Source organism: Ctenopharyngodon idella, chromosome 5 (genome assembly GCF_019924925.1).
Source record: "Ctenopharyngodon idella isolate HZGC_01 chromosome 5, HZGC01, whole genome shotgun sequence".
Taxonomy (NCBI): domain Eukaryota; kingdom Metazoa; phylum Chordata; class Actinopteri; order Cypriniformes; family Xenocyprididae; genus Ctenopharyngodon; species Ctenopharyngodon idella.
Genome location: NC_067224.1, coordinates 24557786 through 24578077, shown reverse-complemented (window position 1 = coordinate 24578077; position 20292 = coordinate 24557786). Strand labels below are relative to the sequence as shown.

The 20292-nt window shown below is 37.2% G+C and overlaps 1 protein-coding gene across 1 annotated transcript; it reads right to left on the bottom strand.

Moving 5' to 3' along the window:
- Positions 1 to 8364: 8364 nt before the first annotated feature.
- Positions 8365 to 13684, bottom strand: bmp10 (bone morphogenetic protein 10). Its single transcript, XM_051895427.1, has 2 exons — positions 12916 to 13684; positions 8365 to 12362 (listed from the first exon to the last, which is right to left on the bottom strand). Exons 1-2 carry the CDS (start codon positions 13313 to 13315, stop codon positions 11284 to 11286), a joined length of 1479 nt encoding a protein of 492 aa, XP_051751387.1. The 5' UTR covers positions 13316 to 13684; the 3' UTR covers positions 8365 to 11283.
- Between the last annotated feature and the right edge of the window lie 6608 nt (positions 13685 to 20292).

The window sequence follows — 20292 nt, the reverse complement described above, 5'->3', positions numbered from 1 at the left end:
TGTTTTGTGACAAGATTTTAGTGACAGTCAGTTTTCAGTTACGAGATTTCAAAGATGGTCAGTTTTGTTCCATTACTAGATTTCAATGACGGTCATTTTTTTTTCCTTTACGAGATTTCAGTGATGGTTGGTTTTGTTCGGTTACGAGATTTTAAAGACAGTTTTTTAAATGTATTTATTTAGATTATGAGATTTCAAGGTCACTCGGTTTTGTTCCTTAACGAGGTTTTAATGACAGTCAACTTTGTTCCTTAACAAGATTTTAATGACAGTTGTTTTTTTTTAGTTATGAGATCTCAGTGATGGTGGGTTTTCAGTGTCAGTTTTGTTCCATTACGAGATTTCAGTGACAGTCTGTTTTGTTCAGTTGCGAGATTTCAAAGACAGTCAGTTTTGTTTCTTTATGAGATTTCAATGACAGTCATTTTTTTTCCTTTACGAGATTTCAGTGATGGTTGGTTTTGTTCGGTTATGAGATTTTAAAGACAGTTTTGTTTTGTTATGAGTTTTATTCCATTATGAGGTTTCAGAATGTTGGTTTTCAAACTTGGTTTTGTTCTGTTATGAGATTTCTATGAAGGCCAGTTTTGTTCAGTTACCAGATCACAATAATGGTCAGTTTTGCTCAATTGTGACATCTCACTGATGGTCTGTTTTGTTCAGTTGTGAGATCTCAATGACGGTTGTTTTTTTCCATTACGAGATTTCAAAGACACTCGGTTTTGTTCCCTGACGAGGTTTTAATGACGGTCGGCTTTGTTCCTTACCAAGATTTTAATGACAGTTGGTTTTGTTCTGTTACGAGGTTTCTATGATGGTCGGTCTTGTTTAATTGCGAGATCTCAATGACGGTCGGTTTTGTTTGTTCTTTTACGAGATCTCAATGACTGTTAGTTTTGTTTCATTGCGAGATCTCATTGATAGTGGATTTTGATTCTTCACAAGATTTCAATGAAGGTCAGTTTTTTTCTGTTACGAAATTTTAAAAACAGTTAGTTTTGTTCCTTTGCAAGATTTCAAAGATGGTCGGTTTTGTTTCATTATGAGAGTTTAATGATGGTCAGTTTTGTTTCATTGCGAAACTTCAATGATAGTTGGTTTTGTTCCTTTACTAGATTTCAAAGACAGTCGGTTTTGTTCCTTTACAAGATTTCAATGAGGTTGAGTTTTGTTCTGTTATGAGATTTCAGTGAAGTCGGGTTTTGTTCGATTACGAGATCTCAGTGACGGTCAGTTTTGTTCCTTTACAAGATTTCAATGATAGTCGGTTTTCATTGTCAGTCAATTTTGTTCAGTCATGAGATCACAATACAGTATGTTTTGTTCTTTTACGAGATTTTAATGACAGTTGGTTTTATTCAATTATGAGATTTCAATGACGGCTCAATTGTGAGATCTCAATGAAGGTCACTCGGTTTTGTTCCCTAACGAGGTTTTAATGACGGTTGGCTTTGTTCTGTTAAGAGATTTCTATGAAGGCCAGTTTTGTTCAGTTATGAGATCACAATGATGGTTGGTTTTGCTTAATTGTGAGATCTCAATGACGGTCAGTTTTGTTCCATTAAGAGATCTCAGTGATGGTCAGTTTTATTCCGTTTTCAGATTTCAGATTTCAATGACAATTGAGTTAGAAATTATTCAAACTGTTGCTTTTGTTTTGTGACGAGATTTCAGTGACAGTTGGTTTTCTGTGTCAGTTTTGTTGTGTTACGAGATTTCAATGACAGTCTGTTTTGTTAGGTTATGAGATTTCAGTGATGGTCAGTTTTATTCAGTTACAAGATTTCAATGACGGACAGTTTTATTCGTTTATGAGATTTCAGTGACGGCTGGTTTTGTTCAGTTACGAGATCTCAGTGATGGTCAGTTTTGTTCCTTTATGAGATTTCAGTGACGGCCAGTTTTGTTCAGTTATGAGATCTCGATGACGGTCAGTTTTGTTCCTTTATGAGATTTCAGTGACGGCCAGTTTTGTTCAGTTATGAGATCTCGATGACGATCAGTTTTGTTCCTTTATGAGATTTCAATGACAGTTGGTTTTCATTGTCAGTCAGATTTGTTCAGTTATGAGATCTTTGTTCAGTTACGAGATCTCTGATCAAAACTTCGTTCTTTTACAAGATTTTAATGACAACTGGTTTTATTCCATTACAAGATTTCAATGAGGGTCGGTTTTATTCGGTTATGAGATTTCAATGACGGTCAGTTTTGCTGGGCTATGAGTTTTAAATAACAGTTATTTTTTTCCATTACGAGATTTCAATGACAGTCAGTTTTGTTCCCTAATGAGATTTTAATGAAAGTCGGCTTAAAATTCCTTAAAATTTTGATGACAGTTGGTTTTATTCAGTTACGAGGTTTCTATGATGGTCAGTCTTGTTTAATTGCAAAATCTCAATGACGGTCGGTTCTGTTCCTTAACAAGGTCTCATTGATAATGGATTTTGATTCTTCACAAGATTTCAATGAAGGTCGTTTTTTTTTTCTGTTACAAAATTTTAAAAACAGTTAGTTTTGTTTTATTATGAGATCTCAATGGCAGTCAGTTTTGTTCCTTTATGAGATTTCAATGTCAGAGGGTTATGTTAGTTTATGAGATTTCAATGACGTATGTTTTGTTCCATTACGTCATCTCAATGATGGTTGGTTTTCAGTGTCCGTTTTATTTGGTTACACGATTTCAATGAAAGTTAATTTTTTTCCGTTATGAGATTTCAGTGATGATCAGCTTTGCTCCATTATGAGATTTCAATGAAGGTCGGTTTCATTTTGTTACAAGATTTCAGTGACGGTTGGTTTTGGTCTTTTGCGAGATTTCAATGACGGTCGGTTTTGTTTTGTTATAAGAGTTTGATGATGGTCGGTTTTGTTTCATTGCGAAATTTCAATGATGGTTGGTTTTGTTCCTTTACTAGATTTCAAAGACAGTCAGTTTTGTTCTGTTACGAGATTTCAATGACGTCTGTTTTATTCAGTTATGAGATTTCAGTGAAGTTCTGTATTTTTCAGGTTATGAGATCTCAGTGACGGTCAGTTTTGTTCCTTAACGAGATTTCGGTTTTCATTGTCAGTCAGTTTTGTTCAATTACGAGATCTCAATACAGTATTTGTTCTTTAATGAGATTTTAATGACAGTTGGTTTTGTTCCATTACAAGATTTCAGTGATGGTCGGTTTTATTTGATTATGAGATTTCAATGACGGCTGGATTTGTTCCTTTACAAGATTTCAATAATGGCTGTTTTTTTTTTTCATTACAAGATTTCAAGGTCACTTGGTTTTGTTCCCTAACAAGGTTTAATGACGGTGAGCTTTGTTTCTTAACAAGATTTTAATGACATTAGGTTTTGTTCTGTTAAGAGATTGCTACAATGGCCAGTTTTGTTCAGTTATGAGATCTCAATGATGGTTGGTTTTGCTCAATTGTGACATCTCACTGATGGTCTGTTTTGTTCAGTTGTGAGATCTCAATGGTTGATTTTGTTCCTTTACAAGATTTCAATAATGGCTGTTTTTTTCCATTATGAGATTTCAAGGTCACTCAGTTTTGTTCCCTAACGAGGTTTTAATGACGGTCGGCTTTGTTCCTTAACAAGATTATAATGACAGTTGGCTTTGCTCTGTTGCGAGATTTCGATGAATTCCAGTTTTGTTCAGTTACGAGATCTCAATGATGGTCTGTTTTGTTCAGTTCTGTTCCTTCACAAGATATCATGATAGTGGATTTTGATTCTTTACAAGGTTTTAACGAAGGACGTTTTTTTTCTGTTATGAAATTTTAAAAACAGTTAGTTGTGTTTCATTACGTGATCTCAATGGCAGTCAGTTTTGTTCCTTTATGAGATTTTAATGTCAAAGGGTTATGTTAGTTTACAAGATTTCAATGACGTATGTTTTGTTCCCTTACGTCATCTCAATGATGGTTGGTTTTCAGTGTCTGTTTTATTTGGTTACAAGATTTCAATGAAGATCAGCTTTGCTCCATTATGAGATTTCAACTTTGGTCAGTTTCGCTTCAAGATTTCAGTGACGTTCAGTTTTGTTCCTTTGCGAGATTTCAAAGATGGTCAGTTTTGTTCCTTTATGAGATTTCAATGATGTTTGGTTTTGTTCGATTGTGAGCTATCAATGACGGTTGGTTTTTTGTTTCTCTATGAGATTTCAATAATAGCTGTTTCCCAGGGAACCATGGTAACATACGTAACCTGAGATGTTTTTTTCCATTATGAGATTTCAAGGTCATTAGGATTTGTCCCCTAACAAGGTTTTAATGACTTTTTTTTTTTTGTTACAAGATTTCTATGATGGTAAGTTTTGTTCAGTTACGAGATCTCAATGATGGTCGGTTTTGTTCAATTGCGAGATCTCAATGATGGTCGTTTTTGATACTGTTGCATCTTCAACAACTCACTTTGTTCTATAAGCCAACTGGAGAGAGTCTAAAATGTATGACTCAGGATGTAGGAGTATTGTAAGCTTAGATGCCTCTGGCAGTTCAAACAAATAGGGCTGTGCAACAAACTCAAGCTCCTCTTCTCTTAAATCGAAATCCTCTGACACTTATCTTTAAAATTTCTCAGTTTAGACTTCTAATTCGTGAACGGTGTTTTGTTTTGCTCTCTCCTCTGCGCCTCCGGCGTTCGTCGTTGCGTCATTGCGTCGGGTCAAATGTTGCTCTTCTGCCCAAATTAACGGTCATACGGTCATCCACCAGAAGCTAATTATTTGTATTTATAAAGTTTTATCTTTATATCTGTTCAGCCTTTCATGCAGCCTCGGACTCCTGGACAGTTCCTCGACTGCGCTGGCATATCAGTTGCCTAGAGCTGCTGACAGTGTTTTTGGCCCTGTGGAGGTTTCAGTCGTTGATCCAAGGCAAGCATGTGTTGGTCTGGACAGACAACATTATGATGATTGGACCTGCACAGGCACAGGTGGACCTGTTCACTTCCCAAGAATCCACACTCTGCCTACTGTGGTATTCTCTGACCGGGGCCCCCCCTTGGCATAGACGCACAGGCATAGTTGGCCTCGAGGCCTGTGCAAATATGCACTGGAGTCAGTCAAAGGGCCCTGTCATTGAAGATGGTGCACCTGACCATGCCTTCTTCCATCAGGAGGGTTGGGGACCTGCAGGTGTTCTATGTCAGTGAAACGTGCCTTGAGTTCAGTCCGGCATACTCTCACGTAATCCTGAGACCCCGGCCAGGGCTACGTGCCCAAACTTACCACTACCCTGTTTAGGGCCTAAGTGATGAACTTGCAAGCGCTGCCTCAAGATGAGGCAGATCCAGCCTTATCACTGCTGTGTCCAGTATGTGTTCTGCGTATTTACTTGGACCGCACACAGAGCTTCAGAAGCTCTGAGCAGCTCTTTGCCTGTTTTGGGGGACAGTAGAAGGGGAAGGCTGTCTTCAAACAGAGGTTGCCACACTGGATCATGAATGCTATTGCTTTAGCATTTCAGGCACAGGGGAGCCTGGCGTGCCCCTTGGGAGATTCAGCACACTCCACAAACCTCATGGAACAAAAATATATGGGAATATACTGCAAAATATAATGTGATGTATTACATAATGCATAATACATTACCATATATGGGAAACTAGTGCTTATATTTTTCAATATACTGCAATATATGCATGTATGGCTATATATTGATGCATATAAAATATTTATAAATGAAGACAAAAATAGCATTACATTCATAAAGTTTTATCCCTTATTGTGTACATATATTGCACATAAATGTTCCCATATAAATGTGAATGTATTGTACACACATATATACACACATTCATGGAATGAGTTAGGATCAGTGGTTACGACAGACTTCTAGTTCCCAGCATGCTTTGCTTCTGACTGTTAAAGGGGAGTAAATGTTAAAATTAAGTGCTATTTCATGTGTTTTGCTCAATATTGATATAGGGGGAGATGTTTTAGTGTTTAAAGTTGTATTATTTTGGAATTTAAAAGGTTTTCTGGTATGTGTGAGTTTTTGGGGTTACCACTGTGCTGAAGAGTAGAGCCTGTGGTTAGGTTTATGATTGGCTGAACACCATTGAGACTATAGTAACTTTATTTAAAAAGTAATGGCTGTGTGTGCTATAGCGCAGTGATACTTTCTTTGGTAAAAACTTTAGTACATGCAGGTGTGCTTTTGTTAACTAACTTGACAATATGAAACATTTAAAATGTAAATAATCATAAAATATAAGAAATGTGTTACATAATATTTTTGACCATATATGTTTATACTGCATGAGTAAATATATCTGCAATATATTATGCATGCAGTACCATATCTGATCACATATAAATCTATATATGAAGTATATTACCGAATATAAAATTACATACATTATGATATATTAGTAAATATATTATCACATACTTTTCAATATATGAAAAACGGCAATTCCTTATGTATTATTCAATATATTATAATATATTTACGCAATATATATATTTTTTTATATTTTCAAATATGCTGTTAAATCATGTAATATATTGATCATTCATATATAGAGAAATATATTTTCTTTCCATAAGGGAAGGAGTGTTGCATCCTTCTGGGCTTTAGCCAATGGCACCTCTTTAACAGATATCTACAGAGCAGCAGGCTGGGCGATGGTAATCCTATATGATGTATTGAGGTAGGTTACGATGTTGCGAGTACGCTTATTACCAGGCATGCAGTGGCTTGCTGACATTTACATGGCCAGAACCTCGTAACTCAGTTCAGTGGTGTGTGGTACTTTCCATAGGGACTCCTAGTGTCAGTTCTCGACACCACGTCAATAGATAGGGAATGTCTTGCGGTTACTGTTGCAACCTCCATTCCCTGATGCAGGGAACAAGACATGGTGTCTCTTTTGCCACAACACTGCACTACTTGCTGGATGGCTGGGTTAAACAGCATAAACCTGAATGAGTGAACACGTGCCATCTCCTTTTATACCTGTATGTCCGGGGGAGTGGCGCATGCGACTTCCACTCACCAATTCTCATTGGTGCGACCTCTAGTGTAAGTCCTCGACACCACGTCTCGTGCCCTCCAGCAGGGAATGAAGGTTCCAACAGTAATCGAGATGTTGGAAATTCTTTAATCAAAAATGAAAAATCGAGTATTCAAAAATAAAAATTCTGTCATCATTTACTCACCCTCATGTCATTCTAAAACTGCAGGACTTTCTATTGTCTGTTGAAAATTAAAGAAGATATTTTGAGGAATGTTAGAGATGTGTTTTTTGTCCATACAATGGAAGTCAATGATAGCCAAATTTGTTTGGTAACCATCCATCAAACCTCATCCATTAAAACCTATTATCCTCTGTAGGGGACATGGGGTTTGTTTACCAGTGTTCTTCAAAATAATTTATTTTGTGTTCCACAGTCATGCAGATTTGGAAAGACATAAGGGTGAGTAAATTATGACAGAATTTTATTTTTTGGGTGTACTATACCTTTAAATGAAGGCTGTAGTAAAATGTACATGCATCATCACATATGATGATTTTATTATTGTTCTTATTAAATGATAAATATTTGCAAATGTTTTTTTAAATATCAAAGAGCTGTGATTATATTTTGATACTTGTAAAAATGTTTTGGCAATAATTAGCAATCAATAATTAGCAATCAAAATTAAATCACTGCTTTTGATGCAACCAATCAGCTGTGAATAGATCAAGAACATAGCTAGTAATCTTATAGCTAGTACTCTCTTTGATCACCCTTCTACACCTGAATCTGTGTTTTTATGCCATCTTTATATGGTTTTATACATTTTATCTATCAGAATTCTGACATCACTTAACACATGAAACAATAAAATTCATGAAAAGATTTTCATATCCTTAGAATGAAAATGTCTTTTTTTTTTTTTTTTTTAACATTAGCATGTCTGTTATCATAAGCACATGCTAATAACTTCCTCTGTCAACACAACAAATGAATACCCGGAATTAGATGACAATATCCAGACACAAATGCTTCAGTAATTTGTAAATAGCTCATTAATGGGATAGAGCTCAAAGGCTTGTGTGTAATTGGTCAGGAGGTCCTGAACTGTCATCATTCAAACTCAATAAACACACTGGAGGGTCTATGTTGTTTTCCATCCTGGTTTAACTTTTCTGTCTTTTGTGGCAAGATAAATAAGAGACAGTGACCATCAAGTTGGAGATTAACAGCTTGATGAGCATCAAAGATCAAGGATTTCATTAAGTTTGGTCAAAATTAAATTTGTTAATGAATACTCTTTTACCATTTACCACAAATTTGAGTTAAAAAACACTTTTTTGTTTACATTTTAAATGTTAACATATTAAATATGTGGGTTTATAAGGTAAGTCACAGGCAGTTTCTTCAAAATATCATTTTATTTACACATTCTGTGCGTTTGTACATGGCAAAATACATTGTTTTACAAAGGCAACTGGCAATTACCAATTTTACATCTTAAAGACTTCATAAGCCCCCTACCCCTAACCACCCAAAAAAGAAACAAACATATCTGCACAGTCTCAAGCCGCAGAGCAGATGAGCCTGTGTGGTCATTGGTTTCCAGTCAGCTTCCCATGGATGTGCATTTGTTTGACACATGTAAACTATGGGCCTTTGAGCTGCTGGTCTTCAATGGGAAGTTAAATTTATGAATCGCTCCCACACCCAATGTCTAAACAGCGAGCTCTGGACTGATTGTGGCTAAATATATCTTGTTAAGAAGTTATGGAGTGTCTGGGTGCAAGGGACAAGAGGATCAACAAACTATTTAAAGATATATACAAATCCTAACAAGACGTCAGTGCTTGAAAAGTGATTGATTAAAGCATGTACAACATCGTTGAGTATTTTAACACATACTAGAGGAGAAAAGGATAAATTATTGCAATTAATAATTTGATTTTAAATTAATTTATATGCTTGACCCATATTCTTTGCACAACATCATATCATGTACTCTGTATAGTGTATGCAGTCATGTACAGTATTGCTATACAAAGTCACCAAAATAATAATAAAACAAATAAATTAATCAATAAATAAGCTTTATAATAAATCAAAGCAGCAGAACACAACTTGTATTTCAACAACATGAAGTTAATAATATAAAGTCAAAAATGCAAAGTATGCGTCAGGCATGGGAATAATCCTGGCCAATATTATCAGACTGAAAAGTCTTGTGAAGGATATCTGTGGGTGGCACGACCTTGCGAGACAGTTTCCATTCATCCTCCAGTCCTAACGGTGATAAGGGTCCAAAAGGAGGAGAAGGATGACAGAAGACTAGAGAAGGAGAGTGATGGGGAGTAAATGATGTGTCTTCGCTTTATGGTAGATTGGGGTCAAAAAGTTATATAAAAACTGATGAAGTGATATAAAAACTGCCAACTGTCCTCTCGTTCCTAGGAACATCTGTCTCCCACCATCCGTTCAGCTTGGAATTGTCTTTGGTCCTCACACACGTTTTTCAGTCCTGACACCTTCTCATCACGTCCATGTTTATGGGTGGGAGCACAGCTTACACGGCATGGGGAGCAGGAGGAGGTGATGATGCCGTCTGTCGTTTATGGAACAAAGCGGATGGACCAAGCTGTACAACCTGTGCATCCTTTGTCAACCGTCCTATTCTCATATCTCAGCAGTGACATGCTGATTTGTGAGTTAATTCCATGGTCAAATGAAGACAAGATTTCAGCAGAAAAATGTTACTGAAGAAAGGAAAAAGTCAGAATTAAGTGGCCCAAGGAATTCTAGATGGTTTGAGATATTTTAAAAGGTCATACTGTCCTTTTTTGATGTCTCTCTTTTACAATCGTCTGTTTATTGCTTAATTTTAGCACTGAAATAATGGGTCTCATTCACTAATAACTGCATGGATTATTTCGTATTTATATGCACAGGAGAATTTCTCACAAAAAAAAATTCAGCCTAATTCACCACATTTGTTCTTAAGCCTGTTCTAATGTTAATAATATTGAAGTACTCAAATGCACATTACTTTGACACACTCATCTCTGACTGATAAAATCATAATTTCAAAAATTGTAACATGAAAAACACAGATTTTCTGTAAAATGTATTGTAAAAAGCGCTATACAAAAAAACTTGAATTAAATGAGCTACAGCATAAAACACGCCCAAACCATCTCCATATAAGGGCACAACCCTTTCTTTAAAGCCTTTGTCACTCTCAGCAGCAAACATAAGATGAGCGATGCCAAGTCTGACATCCTTGAAATCAATTCAAACAAAATAAACACCTTTTACAGACATAGATTACAGACCTCTCATTAGCCAGCTGTTCATATGCACTTTTCTATGGAGAAACCTTGAAGCTTGAGCTATAATGCACCTTTTCTTACTCTTTCACTGTATATGATGAAATACAATCGTAAATGTAAAATTTATTTTAGTACAAAAGTTAATGGTAAATTATGATTTGTTTGTGAAAACATGCATATTTCGCACAATTTGTGTGTACGCACGCTTAGTGAATGAGAGCCATTGTCCTTTTGCAATACCGCTAACTGTGAATATCCAGATTAGGAGTTGTTCTCAGACACTTTCGGAAGTCCAGACTGGTCCGTTCTGGTCTGTTTTACCCCTTCCCTCATCTACGAGACTCTTCTGATAACAATTTCACTTTAACTTGGACAGTTCATATCAAATGCATTCTGTTAGGCAGGAAACTGTGTATTGACTTGGCGTTGTCGTGACAGATACGATACTGAGCTTTGTGGAAACTGGAAACAGACCATTTCACAGGCTTCTTGTCTCTGGTAGGGTCACCGGACTGACCCTGTGGTGCTTGAGTTCACTGCCATCTCTACGAAACACCCACTTAGCGAGGACTCTGCTGACGCAAACAATATGGCCAAGTATGTAATGATTTGGAGTTGATATAATCTCTGACTTAAACTTCAGTCTTTACTGATAAGAACAGCTCATTTATCCCGGCTGATCTTGAGGCGTGTTAGTGGTTCAATTATTGTCTTATGTTCCACCCAATCCTTATTCAGTGGGGATGAAATGGTCACCGTTCCCACTAAGTCTTACATTGTGGCCCCTCGTCACATGGCTCCAGATCTGGCTGATTCCACAACTGATATCATGACTCCTGCTAACGCTGTTAAGGTTGGGCGTAAGAGCTCGTCCACTGCCATTTGGAAGAAACTTGGTATTAGGCCATAGACAGTGAATGTCTTTTAGTCTCCTTTCAGTCCAATCTCTAAGCTTTTGGCCCAGCTTCACCCCACTTCCCCATGTCCATTAAATACTATCTGCATCCACACTTTGCTACCACCATACCTTCAAATTTATACTGATATGTCACCACACCTGCATCATCTAGGTAGAGTAAGGAGATGGGATCTAGTTCAGTGGGTACACAACAAGCCCTGGACACTTTTTGTGGACTTTTCAGACTGACCAATGTTTGTACGATGGCATGTTTTGTAGGTGTCACATGTTTGGTCAAAGGGTACGTGCATACACCTGTGCACTCGAAGGCTTCATAACCGGTGGGCGCCAGGATCCAGCTGTCCCAGCCAATGTCTTTGAAGTCCACGTAGAGGGAGCTCTTTTTACACTGGTTGCCTTTGGCATTGCGTCGAATTCTAGATGCTGTGTCATAGATGAGGTTGGAGCGCATCTGTAGGAGAGCTTCCTCGCTCTGCTCCTCTTCCTCATTCCCATCTTTTTGTCCCATAATTCCCAGGTCATCCCAAAGGCCGGTCAACTCCAGCTCAAAGTTGTCTTGAACGCCTGGCCCATTGGTCTCATGCCGGATCAGCTCATTCAGCTCTCGTTTGTCTCCACGGTGGTCTCCGCTCTGGTCATCAGAGAACACAATCATTAAGGGTTTGTGTTTGTCATCAGGGCTTGTGTCAATGTCCATGTCCCCTCCTATGGCATTGCCTTCATCCCCACCTTCAGATGCCACCACACTCTGAGAGTTCAAACTGGCTATGTGAACCTCGAGCCTGTGGGTGGTGCCATAGTCTGATTTCCGCCAAAGGTGCACTGCAGCGGTCATGTCAAAGGATTCCCAACCGTTATCTGTACCGTAAACCTGCCGTGACGCCAACTCCACTAGTTCTGTTTCTCCCTCTTGCCTGGTTTGATTTCCTTCAATATTGTCACCTTTTATTTGCTGACTGCTGTTGGTTTCAAGCTGTTTGACCTCATATATGGTCACTTTTCTGTCAACACCAGCGTATTTGTTGCGGTCAGTCTGGACCAGAGTATACAGTCGGAGCTCAGCTGTGGTGACTCTCTCATGGTGTGGGATTGACACGTTGAAGAGAAGTGGGTGTAGTCTCACTCCACCAGGTCCCATGCTGCTAGGGGAGGAGTCTGAAAAGAACAACACTAATATTAGGGATTCAAATTCTCATGTTTTAATTAATTAATCTTGTTTTCATTAATTAAATGTATGACATTATTGTATGTATGCATTTGGGAAAGACTGTCTAGCTAATAAGAAAGTAACTGGGTGAAATTGAGGTCAAACTTTCACTTTTTGCATGCATTTGTAAACAACATGTAGACTATAAACTTTCAAATAAAATGGTGCACAACAAAAACACAATATTTCTACAATATTTCTTCATAATTCAGCATAAGTGTTTAATCTGAATCAATGCACATTTATTTTAAATAGTGCACAACCAAAAAATTTTTTACATTTTCTGCAGAAATAGTTCCCTTTCCCAGAATTGTATGACTTACTTATTCAATTACTTTTGTTATAATATTATATTATGAAAATATTTAGCCATCATTATTGTATCTTTGTACCCACCAAAGAAAATTATTTTACTGTTGTCACCAGCTTTTATAAAAATGAACAAAAATTACAAAATAAAAAGTTAAACAGCCATCGGTGGAAAAGTAAATGCACATTTACCTTCATTTTTAAAGCTGCGTACTATGTTTGCAGAAGGCATAGCTGTTCGGTCATTGGCAAAGCGGTTGTAGAGCTCCAGCATGTACTCAGGGGGCTCTACACGAGGGGCCCCTGGCTGCACAGGGGGGCCGGGACGTGTCAGGTTGAATGTACGTAGAAACTGTCCCTTCAGGGTTTCTAGCAAGCTCTGCATGTCCACCTCACTGTCCTGCTCCAGGAGTGAAGGATCTAGAACCCCTCCATGTCCGTCATCCAACCCTGGAGCGATCCGTAGCCTCTCCGGAGAGCCGATAGGGTTACTTTGTGCACAGAAAGGTCCCAAGAAAAGCAAGAAAAAGGCCAATAAAACAGATTTGGTGGATGAACACATAATCCAGAAGTAATTCCTGCCGCCAGCCATGTTGTAAGGCAAATGAGGTGTGTATCAGCTATAGGTGCAGAGTTGCAGGAGCAAAATCTGGATATAGATCCAGTGACAAATGCCCTTAATTTGAAGTAGTCAAGTCTTGCTTCTGAATAGAAGGTCAATTGTCACTGCAGTGCAGAATGTAGGAAAGTAGAGCCGTCCTGTGCTGCTTTGGTTTTTATTGGTAGCTGCACACTGGTCACTGCATTAAAGTGCCGCTATTCCTGAACTCTGAGCATTTATTCTTCTTCTCACCTTTTGATGTCTGAAAAGTTTGGGCTTGAGGGTGGTTTCACTACGTGAAAGAGATGTCCCTCTGTGGCATCTCTTTTCAAATGTTTTTTCCTCTCTCTCTCTCTGACTCTTGCTCTGCCTACTTTCTCTCTCTATCCCTTATCTACAAACTAGGAAGCTCTGCAATCTAGTGTTCATAGTGTCCCAGTGTGTGTGTGTGTGTGTGTGTGTGTGTGTGCATGTGTGTGCACCGTTATCTGCTTTCTTTTCCTTAATGAGGATTTTGTAAACATTGCTCTGATACGTGCAGAAGCCCCTTCCTTTGTTTGGGTGGGTGAGCCAGGCCAGATTTTGGGCCTAGTGTTTATTTGTTTTTCTTATGGTTTCCTATGAGTTTTGGGACCTAAGTTCATTGACCATTTCTTTTTGACAAACGTCTGCAGAGTGCCTCCATATCTTTGAACAAGAGAGGATAAATATCTGTGGTGATGGAAATTGAAATGAAATGAGGTGTGAGAGGTTGCAGGATAGACTGAAAGCAAGCACTTTTTGCCATTACAATGCTGTTATCAGAGAATCGATGTGTGTCTCGGAGAAGTTTGTAAGCATTTGACAAGCATCAATTACGATGAAATGAGTTTGCAGTACTTGAAAATGAAAGATTTCCTTATGGGGAAAAAAAAGGTGTTCAAACTGTGGACAGATGACTGTAACTCTTTTTCTAACACTAACAACAACACATACGTGCAATTCTACATAACTCTACATAGAATTCCTTGCATGTGAATATTTTGTTTTTATTTCCACTGACTTCTGGAGCATCTTATCATCTGTAGGGTGTGCAGCAGGGTGCCTGCTGATGAGCTTCTGCGCTCACGGGCAAAAACAAACCGTTCATTCGGAAGTGGAGGGAAGCCCTTATCACCCGTTCTCTGGGGCTGACACAGCTCTGTAGCCAATGGAAAACATCTCCAGATGCTCGGGATGTCAAGTACCCAATAGATGGACTTCATACAGTGGCATATCGCTACCCGACAAAACTGTATTGAGGTAATTATCAGAGAAATGCTGATCCAAGCTTTAGGCACAAGATCTAGAGAAGTGGTTCTCAACTTTTTTTTGACTCCAAAGCAAAAAATCTTCAAATCATAAGGTTTCCCTGCAAATAAATCTTATTTGTCAGTTTGATGAATGAGCTGTCAATTTTCCTTCATGTTTTATTTTCAGACATCATAAGAATAACTTAACGCTCTGTATTTTAACGTGACATATTATAACAAGGATATCTATGGCAAGAGCTCTTTTCAGTCACTGCATTGTTTTCCTCTTGATTATTTTCTTTTTCTTTTTTTCCCTCTTTGCATTCCACTCTAATAGTATGAAAATGGACAACATATACTGCTTATTTATGGTCTGTTCTACCAATTTAATTTACGATATATCCCATTAATAATTCACTGGAATGCACAAAGAATCTCGTTTTTCTTCTCAAATCCTCACGTCTCTTTCCAGGTTTTTTTTTTTCACAGGTAAACACAATTTATAATCTGTCAAAATGAAGGAAATCACTTTGAAATAGTATCATACTATGCTGAAGTTAATGATCATTTTTGATTAAGGAAACATATTACTACAGTGATATTTAACCTATTAACCTATTATTGCTATGGAAAGAATCGCGCTTTTGGGGTTATTCATGGTCTGTTGAAAGTACTTTGTTGATGCTTTTACACTTTTCACTGTTTATTTACAGCTTAACGGAAGTTACACATAATTTGCACGAAGCGTCATGGACCGTAAGGAAAAGGTGGATATTCATATAAAAATACCCCTGGTGTTTTAAGATTTTGTTAACTTGCAGGTCTAGAAATCACACTTTTAATATTAGACTGTAGGAACCATGCTTCTTCAGAAGGAAACAGTTAATAACAGGATGAAATAAAATAAGAAATATCTTGATAAGTAATTGTTTTAGCTTATTTTAAATCTTATGTTATAGTTTTAATTTAAATAATTTTAAGTCATCTTTAAATGTTTACGGAGTCTCTATAATGGACCCCAGCCCCCTGTCTGAGAACCACTGATCTAGAGAGCTCCAGCCAAAGGGTTACAAGAACAGTTCATCAAAAAGATTTAATTGTTTACTCACTCACATGTTGTTCCAAACCCCTCTGTTGTTATTTTTGGAGAATGTACACACTCATTTTTTTCCATACAGACTGTCAAGTGTCAAAAAGAAATGTATGGCTGTTGAATCTGTTGAAGCCATCAGTGTTGGGGATGCAGTATACTAAATAAAAACCTAAAATACACACTAAAGTATACAACTGAGGAGAAAACTGTGAATTACAGCATTTACTGAAATACGACAACCAAAAAATGTCACACAGGGACTTTCATTGATCAGTGCTTTGCTTCTCAACTCGAAGGCTGCTTCCTAATCGGCTGCCACGTCATCAAGGTCTGTTAAAGGATCCTTGGAAGGCAGCCTACCTTTTGAGTCCTTCATTTGGCTTGAAGGATGCATCAGGTGTATCTTTAATCTCTAATCACACAGAATCCTTTGCACACATTCCAATTCACAAAAAAAGAATTAGCAGAAAATGAATCAGCACTGAGCCAAATTTATTATGTAATGTAGTGCAAAAAAAATTATTTTGGAGATAAAGGCGTGTTTTCTTTTGTTTTGTTATAAATTTATCACATAAAGTTAAACTGTCAGTAATGTAAACCACAGGGAGAACAGAGACGGTTGTCATGTATTGCATTACTAAAAAGTCAACTTCCACAAATATTTTCCACAATTAATTCAGTATTTTCGTGGTAACCCAATACTATTTCAGGGAACAGGGACATTAAAATTAATCGATTTGTGAATCACTAGAATGAGTCAGACTTTCCAAAGACCCATATGGGAGTGCATTTTGCTGTAAAGTGTAAACAATAAACCGCCGCCATGTAGCATTGCGTCACACGAAATCGCTTGTTGAATAAATGAATTGTTCTTGTAAAAGCCTCACTATTTTCAATACATCTGAACTACTGTCAAGCTATGGTTGGCCTAGATGAAAAATGTAGCACCATCCAGTTCTCAATATAAATTTCATATATTCATTGTAGCGCAGTGTTCTGTTAGGACAGTCGAGAGATCAGTGTCAATAACGTCAAATTTAGCCGTCGCCAAACTCATGGGATATGAGCTTCAATAACCTTTTTCTTGATAAATATCTGTTTAACGATGGAGTTTGCCGTTGACAGAAATGAGAAATATTCTCCCTCAATATATCATGCATGTCGTGTGACCGTCAGTTTCTGTCGTCTCTTTGGATTTAGTACTGTAGATCAGGGGTCTTCAATGTTTTTCAGGGCGTGGACCCCTTAGGCGAAAGAGACGTGGAGCGAGGACCCCCGATATAAAATGTGTCAAACAGAGCTACATATTAAGGATATAGCCTCTGATATTAGTAGAAACTAACCATATTATGATTAGAATAAGTTAGATCAGAACTATGCACATTATTGTTGCTGCACAGGAATCACTGCATGTATACTTAATATTGGCATTTAACCTATGCATCAAACAAATACGTTGCGATAAAAAATGCAACAAACATGTTGCAATAAAAATCACAATTCATTAGCTGTTTGTAATTGTTGTAAATTATTTTAATGGATTTGCAGAGTCATACATTTTAATCTTACAATCAGATGGAGAATTTGGACAATGGATATTTACCTGAACTTTAGCTGCAAGTTTATTAGAAATTCACATTTGAATTTTTCTGTGAGATGGACAATTAAACATTTACTTGAGCTTTAGCTTTAAATTTACTAAAAGATCACATTTTAATTTTACTCAGAGATGAACAATTAAAAATCAGATCAATGCGTATCGGAAATTAGTGCAGGTTCTCTAATAAAGTGCAGATGTAATATGTAAGCAGCAGCTCCACCATAACAAGAATAATGTACAGTGGGACATTTAAGATTATTTACAAGTCATTACCTTCACAAATAACTGGAATGGAATTTAAAAATTATATTGATACAAATATTTTTTAGTATAATAGTCTGCATTTAAATTGTGCGCATAAATTTTGACATGCCATATTTTTTTCCTGTGCTAGTTTGAACTAGGCCTTTGCAATTGCACGGTTACTTCCTGGTTGTCGTTAAGCCAGCTTGGCCATTTCCGGGGAACTGTTAGCTGTTCATTCTGTAGTCGCTGTACATCGACACAAAACCATCAATGGTTTACTTTTTAATGTTGTATTTATATTTTCATGCAGTTATCACATTTACCTAATTTGCCAATAAATCAGTTTTATTGATTGCAATAAAGACGAAGCTATTGGGACCGTTTAAAAATGCCTTGTCTGTAATTAGACACACACACACATTTTTTCCCCAGCACTTCAAATGTTATTTTTAATGTGATGACCTCAAACATTATTTGTTCATCCTTCTGAGATTGTCCCCATTTTAAAACTGAACGTTTAAAAATGTAGGAAATTCAACATTTGATAGAAAACACTTATTTAAAAATAAAAAAAAAGACAATAATTACCACTTTAACCAGCAGGTGGCGGCAAAGTAACATTTATTTGCGCATATATCAGCCATTTCCTCTAATCGTTTTTCACTTCGTTTTTGAATAAATATTAAACTTTATAAAATAATTAGGTTTAAAAATACATTTTGTCAATGTTAAGTATGAAATACTCAAAAAATCTTAAGAAAAACAATAACTTTTCTTGTGAATGAATTACACAGAAAGGCAGCACCGCGCTTTCCCCCTTATAATCACAGCAGCTGTCAGTCAGTGCACCGCAAGATCAATGATTTCAGCACACTTTTAAAAACACACATTTTATTCAATTAATCTAACTAAAGTGCACAATAAATATTTAATTTTTGAAGCTTTTTTTCACATAAAAGTGTGAAAACTGATAGGCGAACTGAATTTAGCGAGGTACGTCTTTATTTATTTATTTTTTATGCTGTCTTACGTTTGAATAACTAAATTAATGCTATGCCTGACTATTTAAGTGATTATATTCTAATTACAAACTAAATTTTACACTAGCCTACTGATGCTCAACACACCAGCAAATGACATCTCACCGGAAGTTTTCGAGCTGGCTTATATTATTGCGGAAGTTCTAAAGAACGTTCCGTGCATATAGCCCATTTTGATAGTGAATCACGCATTTATATGTACTTTGCAGCATCTAACTGGCCATCTGTCACAGAAAGCGCCAAAGACCGCTCCCTCTCTTACAATTACTACAAAAATGTCACTCATCATTATTTGCGATCTCACAACGTTACCTTTATATCAATAAAGTTATCTACACTGCATAATGAATATCTTACTTACATCGTGTCTTTGTTTGTTAATGAGAGCATTCAGTAAGCAGAACTCAGCAAACCCCAGCGTTTTGAGCGGTGAGTGGATTATAACTTAAACACTCCTGATTGGCCAACATTGCGTTCAAAGCGTCAACAAACTTGTCTGTGATTGGCTACATTTTTCAGCGCTGCAAAAATATGCTGTAAATCGGACCATTTCACGTTCTCGAGAGCGCAAACTCAAAACGCAATGGAGGGTTTGCCAAATCTGTTTCGTCAATCATATTATATTATTACAGTATCAGCTGAGGGTGTTCTTGCTTGTTTCAGGGTGCTTATATTGAAATTAGACTTTGTTTACCCATGTTTTAATTTTTTTTTAACAAAAAATGATGATCAAACATTAATTGACGGACCCCCTGCAGTACCGCTGCGGACCCCCGGTTGAAGACCCTTGCTGTAGATGCCTGATTTGCAAAATGAATCACTCATTTGATTCAGTTCTTTTCAATGAATCAGTAAAACTGATTGAAATTCAGTCTGAATCATTCAAACAATTCACTCATGAATACTTGAATGAGTTGGTTCTCGTTTTAGTAAACAAAAACTTCATTTGTCTTGTGGAAGAACATTGTAGCCGGAGCTACTAGGTGACTCCGCAGCAGCTGGTGTCCCGCTCAATCCAAAATAGTCCCAATATAAACAGTTATTATAGGTGTACTGTAGTGATACAGGGATAAGACAAAAACATGGTTTGGAAGATGGATTTATGTTATACTCGATTGCTCATTATATAAATTTTGAACAAATAAGCTGCATAGTGTACCTAAATAAGGTTAGATGGGCATGTGCATGAAATGTTGACCCAGTAACCAGTGGTGTCACATGCTGTAATGCTCACCCTCACTCTCTTCCTCTTAAGATAGTCTTTCCTGTGTAGGAGTAACACTTGATCACAGTGCATGAGAGCAATTTACAGTAAGTGTACAAGAGAAACATCTGGAAATGTCCAGTTGAAACCCTCACAGAACAAACTGGAATCTACTACATGAATGGCTCTGAACATATATTCATATAATCAGCTTTTTGTTGATTTTGAGTAGCACATTGTCTGTATAATCCAGTCGGAAATAGGAAATTCCTTCCCTATCATTTAATTATGACAGCTGACAGACACAATGCTATCTGGTCTTCTCTTCCTTACGTAATGCCTAGTGTCTTTTTACCCTTTCCTTTAAAACACGCATGTTGTCTTTTGTGTGAATTCTGATCTGAAAGCATTCTTCTCATTTCTCTCTCACACTCTGTCACGTTTTATCTCCTCTGACACACTATCTCATTTTGACTGCAACCAGACAACAGAAGTGAAGGTGTAGGAAAGAAAA